This window comes from Papilio xuthus, unplaced genomic scaffold, assembly GCF_000836235.2.
Source record: "Papilio xuthus unplaced genomic scaffold, Pxut_1.1 DF826961.1, whole genome shotgun sequence".
NCBI lineage: Eukaryota > Metazoa > Arthropoda > Insecta > Lepidoptera > Papilionidae > Papilio > Papilio xuthus.
The window spans coordinates 1333992-1342327 of NW_013531688.1; the positions used below are offsets into that span (position 1 = coordinate 1333992).

At 33.2% G+C, this 8336-nt stretch overlaps 1 protein-coding gene across 1 annotated transcript; it reads left to right on the forward strand.

Annotated features, from left to right (window-relative positions):
* Positions 1-54: 54 nt before the first annotated feature.
* Positions 55-7830, forward strand: LOC106119902 (uncharacterized). The gene is made up of 13 exons (XM_013315028.1): positions 55-472; positions 905-1062; positions 1434-1660; positions 1857-1944; positions 2235-2437; positions 2790-2874; positions 3410-3555; positions 5058-5362; positions 5610-5997; positions 6257-6341; positions 6866-7068; positions 7147-7231; positions 7551-7830. Exons 1-13 carry the CDS (start codon positions 189-191, stop codon positions 7808-7810), a joined length of 2517 nt encoding a protein of 838 aa, XP_013170482.1. The 5' UTR covers positions 55-188; the 3' UTR covers positions 7811-7830.
* The last annotated feature ends 506 nt before the right edge of the window (positions 7831-8336 follow it).

An 8336-nucleotide genomic window follows, 5' to 3' on the forward strand; every position in this document is an offset into this window, starting at 1 on the left:
GAATCTAGATTATAACGAATTAGAAGCACGATATGTTGAAGATATTTGTTGTGTTAACAAATTTTCAAAATTATACTTTAACTTGTAGACAATTAGATTCAATTTCGACAAAATCATAACGTATAGTGTAGATAAAGGATACAAATATAGTTCATTTAGTATTAGAAGAGACTACACACGTTATAAAAATGTTAAAATTATTAATATTATGTTCGTGTTGTGTGTTCGTATGGTCAGAAAAAGTGCGCTATGATAATTTCACGTTGTATAATGTAAAACCATTAACTGAAGAACATTTAAAATATTTGAAAGATTTGTACGAAGATACTGATGTTCTTGATTTCTGGAGTACACCTTCAATTGTTGAAAATCATGTCAGTGTTGTTTCTCCACCAGAAACAAAAGAAGAGTTTCAAAATGCACTCAAAAGTCATGGAATCGGTTATGATGTTGTATTGGAAGATATTCAGAAGTAAGTAGTTATAAGTAAAAACCATTAAAATAATCTTATTAATATTATAAATGTGTATGTTTGGATGGATGATTTTTGTGTAGCTATCTCCAGAACAGCTGCATATATCTCGCTGAAATTTGGCATATCTATAGAACATAGTCTGGAAGAACACAAAGGATACTTATTAAGTTCTTTTATCCCGCGCGGACCGAGTTGCAGGCCACAGCTAGAAATATTATAAATGCGAATGTTTGGATGGATAGATGTTCGTTTGAATGTATATCCAGAACAACTACATAGATCTCGCTAAAATTTGACATATCTGTACAACATACTCTGGATTAACACACAGACTACTAATTAAGTTGTTTTTTAATTTTACGTGGACGGAGTCGCGGGCGATAGCTAGTTCTAAAATATATATAAATGGTAATTATTGTAACATTCCAGAGAATTTGATGACCAAACACGGAATAGAAGGAAACGCGATAGTGGGATGTATTGGACCAACTATCAAACTATTGATGAAATTTACGAATGGTTACATGAACTTGCAAGAACTCATAGTAATTTTGTTACTTTGATTCATGCTGGCAAATCATACGAAGGTAAAAAAATTGTCAAAAATTGTATTGATTCTTCTCTCATTTTTGTGTAAAAAAATTTATAGCAGATTCTTGGATTTGTCGTCACTTTAATTGACCTTTCGAGGGAATTATTAATTCATGTTATATCAAAAGATTTATATAAGTTACTGTATTAATGTTTTTTTTCTTTAAAATTATTTTTTTTTAAGTTTTAGGAATTTAAAATAATCTTCTGAACTCGATGCCGAAGCCGAGCCAAAATGTCAACTGTCAGTTTTCTGGTGCTCATTTCTTTTTTGTTTTTCAAAAAAAGAACGCTGCTAAAATATAAGTAAATAAAAGTTTTAGGTTAAGGAATACACAATTTCTAAAGCAGTATTCTTATTATACAGGTAGAAATATCACTGGGGTGAGAATATCTCGTAGATCTGGAAGAAAGGCTTTCTTTATCGATGGCGGTCAGGTCGGAGCGGATTGGCTATCACCTACAGTTGTCACTTATTTAATAAATCAATTGGTGACCGGAGATGACCCTGAAGCTAGGTCAGCGTCAGAGGATTTCGAATGGCATATCTTCCCGATTGTCAATCCTGATGGACACCAATTTTCCCAAGATTCTGTAAGTATGGAAATACATCACGTATTATGACGATTCGTTATTACATTGAATTGAAATTGGTACTATGACAAGTAAATTAAACATATATCTTCTTGAACATTGATTTTAACCAACTCTAATATGAGTGCAAGAGCACACATAGCTTACTGATATGAAGTACAAGATTGGAGTAATCTATAAATTTGTAACATTCCAGGTGAGACTTTGGATGAAAAATCGTAGACCTTCGAGGAGTTCCGCTATAGGAGTTGATCTTTCCAAAAACTGGAATTCACAATGGGCAGGTAAATGATTAATTACCTATCTAATCTTACTAATATTATAAATGTGAAAGTTTGGATGGCTGGATATTTGTAAGAAGATATCTCCAGAACAACGGATCTCGATGAAGTTTGTTATGGGTGGAGAACATAATCTGGTAAAACACATAAGCTACAAAATAACTAATTTTTAAAGTCCGCGCGGATGGAATCGCGGGCTACATCTGGTTATTTTTTTAAGTCTTGATCCGATTCAACGTGTGCTATTTAATAGAATGTTCTTACATTATCTAAAATGTTATTAATCATTTCAGTAAGCGGAGGCAGCTTCAATCCGTCAGACAGTAATTACATAGGCCTAGGCCCATTCTCAGAGCCTGAAACGAGATATGTATCGCGTTACATTGATACTATCGGTACCAATCTTGCAGGATTATTATCCTTTAGAGCATTTGGTCAAAGGCTTTTGATACCATTCGCCCACACAATAGAACCAATGTATAACTATCGGGATATGGTAAGTAATTATTTTCTGTGTTTACATTGCAGAAACATTGGCATAAAATCATATTCAGATCTTTTTTTCGTCCAAGAAGACAAACTGAATCGTCAAGTTTTAAACAATAATTGCTAAGCTTTATACTTGTGGCCAGTTTCACGCGATTAGACTCTTACTAGCTGTCGCCCGCGACTCCGTCCGCGCGGGATTATGGATGTTGGCCGATTCTCAGACCTACTCAATATGCTCAAAAAATTTCATGAGAATCGGTCAAGCCGTTTCGGAGGAGTATGGGAACGAAAATTGTGACACGAGAATTTAATATATATAAGATTTGAGAAGCAGTTTTTACAGCTGTTATTTCTTATAGTTGACGATTGGCAGAAGAGCTATGGGATCATTGGCTGTTAAATACAATACGCAGTATCTCGTGGGAACTTCGAAGGAGGTGTATGGTAAGTTGACGACCTATGTCGATAATCCCTTTATTCATGATATTATGGCACAAATCACCATCTAGACAGATTTATTGTTAGTAATATAATAGACTGAAAGAATGAAATAAGCAAGCAGGCCATCTGATATTAAAGTCAACGGTAATAATTTTAACTTTGCTATCGCCCTTGACGAAATTTCTACAGCTTCCTCTTTTTTCACCATAATTTTGGAGGGAAGTGTTAACAGGGTTTTGAAAAACAATCTCACAGAGAAAGACATTCGCAGACCTGTTCAAAAATAATCAGAGGGATTAGACAAAGTGCATTCGCTTGGAAGCAAAACCATAGCGAACTTCAAAATTGTATGGAGCTGACGCACGACAATCACGTGACTTATCGAAATTTATTGTCAGTTCCATACAATTTCGTTGAAATTCATTGTAGAATCGCTTTAAGAGCAAATGCACTTCGTCTAACCCCCTAGTGTACTTTCTTCCTCATGAAGGTCTCCGTGTAAGTGATGTTCTTCACATTTAAAAACTGTTAATTCCAGATGGCTCAACTGGAACAATCGCTGATTGGGTTAAACATCGCTTCAATCCACCAGTTGTAGCTACATACCAACTAAGAGATCGATCTTGGGGCTACACATTACCAGTAAATCAAGTTCTACCATCCTGCGAAGAAACATATGACTCGGTCATGGCTATATTAAGAGAGGCCAAGTTTATGAATGTGCTGCAATGAGTAGGAAATTTGATAATAAGCTTTTAGTAATAAAATGTGTTTAAAAATCAACTGCATTTTCTTTGTATAAATCAAGTACTACTCTTATTAAAACACATATTTCATAATCGTTCAAGATTGTATGGTGTCAATTATCTATCGATAAATATTAAGTATCTACTTTGTAAGTATCTTGTTATCTACACGTTAAACATCGATATTAAACCAATAAACTAAGATTAGGTCAGTAAATATTTCCATTAGTGAAATCTCATTCAAGCTGCACCAAATTTGATTTATAGTAGTACCACGCCACGCCAAACTATGAAAGTGCTAAGATAAACCCACTTGACATGCTTATTTATAGATTTTTTATTATTAATTAATTTTATTTATTTATTAAGAAAAGCTAACAGCATATATATAAAATAGCGTGAAAACAAAATTCACACATAAATTTTACATATGCCAATTATAGGCATGCAAAAATTACGTTACACGCTTTTTTATTTATACAATTTTATACACTTGATTTTTATAATTTGGATAGTTTATTATTAAAAAATCCCAAGCTATCACTAAATATGTATATGTCCAAGTTGTTAATGCTGTTATATTCGTTACATATACGCAACAATGGGTTATTGCGGCCAAGATTACTCCTGGCAAATTTAGTGTGAAATATATTTTTATGGGGTTCCTATGGCTTACTCTGGATACAGATATAGAAATTTGTTGAGTTTTTGTAAAGATGCATTTCCTTTTGCATCTGTGTGTACAATAGTAACATTCTAATAAAAATGTCGATAAAATGGTTGTGTATTTAGGTTAAGTCAAATTGCAGGACTTAAATCGTAAGACTAAATAATATATACCGCAGTTCGTAGTCTGGAAAGTGGCCAAGATTTGAAAACAGTTTATAGACAGAACGACGATAAGCGTAAACTATATCAAAGTAGATTTGTAACATATAAATCTTTAGCACCAAATGGGGGAACAACTTAATTTAGAAGACGAATTAATATTAAAATTTTTGTTACAAGATTTCGCTGTAATAAATAAATTATTATTGTTTACCCATCTCTACTTTTGTTACTATTTTAGGAAGAAATCCGACAATGTGCCGGTGTACTAGCGCAACTCTAGCCTTACTAAAATGTTGACGTTTATGTCACTTCACTAATCATTCTGATACTTGACTTTGTAATGAAAGCGCGCCATTCGCGCCAAAGCATTCTGATTAATAATGTCTAAAACTATTATATAAATGTACCACCTCAGCCCTAATAAAGACAGGATTTGAAACGTCCCGGTTTTAATCCCTTCGCTGAACAACTACGCAACAGACGTTCTTGAGTAAAGTCATATTTTTTTTTTAATCCATAATCCATTTAAATTATCTTTTATCACAACCTTGAGCAATTTGATATCATGTTAAGCGCGGTTACTATTAGTAAATTAGTTGTGTCTACCAGAAGTGTATAATGGTAGAAATGAAGATACTTGTAACAAAAATTATTTTGCTCTTTGCCTTTGTATCCTGTGAAAAGGTCCGATTTGATAATTACTCTCTGTACAAGATATTTCCGAAAAATGAAAATCACATCTCAGTACTTCAAGAGTTAAGAAATAATGAAGATAAATATGATTTTTGGAAAGACCCTGCAGTGGCTTCGGAATTTATAAGCGTCCTGTCAAGTCCTCAAGATAAAAGCGAATTAGAAAGTTTCCTGAACTACTATAACATTGAATTTGTTATCACACAGACAAATATTCAAGAGTAAGTATTGTTCTTCATTTTGTACCCTTTATTGACTTTTCTATCCTCTTCTTTAAAGGGAAAATTACAGTTAAATATGCTATTAAACGTCTAATTTGTTTCAATGCATTTACCATAACTTTCTGAGACAAACACCCTGTTTAAAACATATCTCAAACATGTCAAAAATAATGACAATGTATTCAAACGGGGATTTTGGATTCGGAAACCCACGATTAGAGGTGTTAATTTGTTCGAAATATTGTAGGATAATAGATAAAGAAAATGTCGCAACCTATACAAGGAACAATCTCAGAAACATGACATGGACCAGATATTATGACATGGAAAGTATCAATTCTTGGTTAGATGATTTGGTGTCCTCATATTCTGTTGTAACAGCTATAGTTGGTGGAAGGTCATTAGAAGGTCGTGATATAAAGGGTATCAAAATATCACATGGGTCCGGAAGAAGAGCGATAGTTCTAGAAGGCGGTATCCATGCTAGAGAATGGATATCACCAACAGCAGTCTGCTATATTATTGATCAACTATTAACAAGCAATGATAGAGAAACCAGAGCGGCTGCTGCTGATTACGATTGGTACATATTTCCAGTTACCAACCCTGATGGGTACATATTCAGTCATCAAGTGGTAAGATTTGTCTTTTATATTTCTGATATTGGTTGACTATTAAATAAAACACAAAAAAACGTAGTACAGGAAAGTTGGCAGAAGGATAAGTTTGATAATTAAAATTATGTTGAAAGTATCAAAATCCCTAAATAAATTCATAATCATGAACTATTTAAAAAGTATCAAAATATCCAGAAAGCCATGGCTACTAAGAATATAATATTATGACGAAAAGACATCTGTAATATTCCATTACAATTTCCAACGTTTATTTCAGAACCGAATGTGGCGTAAAAATCGCAGACCTATAGGTTCTAATTACGGCGTTGATTTGAACAGAAACTGGAACAACAATTGGCTTGGTAAGTCATATTTTTTACCCTATTTTAGAATTTTGTTAAAATCATAGTAAGATGACTATGTCTAGAAAATATCATGAAATAGTGGTTCTTATAATGAGCCTTAAACTGTTGCAGCCATTGCGACTAAATATTACATTCCAAAAGAATCGAAACAAAGGTCAATTATAAATAACATTCCAAATATTAAGTCAATTAATTCATTTAAAAATGCGTACTATAATTTGTCATTTTTTTAGATATGTCTAGTCGATATGTTATGATAAGGTCATAAATATGATATTTACAAATATTCTCGCAATCAGTTCAGATTACAGTGCAGTTAGCAGAACTATCTTAAATATTTTAGCATTAAAAATGTATTCCGTATTCTGTAGTAGACCATAAGTATTCAAAAATAAACAAGAAAATATAGGAATGAATGAATAAACAAATGATCGTAGGAAGGATGAGACTTTTGTATCAGATAATGAATTATGTATTTAGAAGTGACCATAAAGGAACCTTGGAATTTTTAATGCTTTCAGTTCACGGATCAAGTAGTAATCCCGCAAGGGACGATTACGCTGGTCTTGGACCATTCTCGGAACCGGAATCGAGAAGTCTTTCTTCATACCTTTTAACACTACAGGGTAAAATAGATCTTTACCTTTCCTTCCATTCTTTCGGACATCTCCTTTTGCTGCCATTTGGAAATACAACTGAGCCTCTAGCTAATTATCATGATGCAGTAAGTTTGCAAATTCTTCAGACTTAATAATGGAACGTAAAGAAATTAAATCATATCTAACATAATTATCTATTCCAGATGAATATTGGAAGAAGAGCAATGGGTGCATTATCAGTTAGGTACGGGACAAAGTACGTCACGGGAAACATTGCTGAAGCTATTTGTAAGTACGCTCAGAATTATTTCACCTTTCTATTCGTCACCACCTCCATAAAATCCACTTCCCCTTCTAATCCTTTCCTTATCAAGGTTGGAAAGGGAATAATGACTAAAATTCCTACACATTCACCAGACGAAACGAATGACATCTTCTTCCCACCTGTATTTTGTGTTGTCGTAGTATTCGATCGCAAGATCCACTCGTGCTGTATTGTGGCTGGCGTTTACCACTGTTATACTTTATTAAATATTTAGTTTACAAAGTAGAATTAAAAACATATTTAATGAAATTTATTTGTAACAATTATTGATTAAATTTACAGACCTTGCAACAGGCGGCAGTATTGATTGGGTCAAAGAACATCTTCAAGTACCTTTGGTATATTGCTACGAGTTACGTGATCAAGGAACCTATGGGTTCCTTTTGCCGGAAAATCAAATCCTACCCAACAATGAGGAAGTAATGGATTCAGTTATCGAACTGATCCATCAAGCGAAACGATTTGGATACATGAGTAGCGCGTCCGGACTTAAAGCCAGTTTATTAATGTTAACAGCTCTAGTTTTATTCTACATTTTTTAAATACTAAGATAAATGTTAAAATAAATAATTACTAATTAATAACGTTTTTCTCATTAAAGACAGATTCTGATACAATATTTTTCAAAATAATTCCATGATATAACTTACTAATATTATAAATGAGAATGTTTTGATGGATGTGTACCATTCGTTGGGTTACATTTGGCTCGTTCACGTACCGCCACGTATTGCCGGTCCAAAGGTCTGACATCGACTGACGCCCCCTCTCTCCGGCATGCACCAATGGCATACACTACGACTGCATGGATCTAGTTGAAATTTAGTATAGATATAGAATATACTTTTTGGGAAGATATAGGCTAGTTAATAAGTTTTTTTTTTTAATTCCACACAGACGAAGTTTTGGGTGACATCTAGACTGCCATAAATTGAGGAAAATATCATTTTATAATGCATACGGAACTTATAAATACTATATTTTATAAAATGATTAAGTTAGAAGATCAGTTTTGATTCAACATAATACTTACTTAAAGATAAGAAATAAAATTTAAGTAAATTTTGA

Excerpts from the sequence above, each read along its gene's own strand:
- LOC106119902 (XM_013315028.1), top strand. The coding sequence starts at position 189 with ATGTTAAAATTATTAATATTATGTTCGTGTTGTGTGTTCGTATGGTCA. Across the intron at positions 3,556-5,057 it reads GCGAAGAAACATATGACTCG|AAGTGTATAATGGTAGAAAT; the intron begins GTCATGGCTATA and ends TGTGTCTACCAG. Across the intron at positions 6,342-6,865 it reads CTGGAACAACAATTGGCTTG|TTCACGGATCAAGTAGTAAT; the intron begins GTAAGTCATATT and ends TAATGCTTTCAG.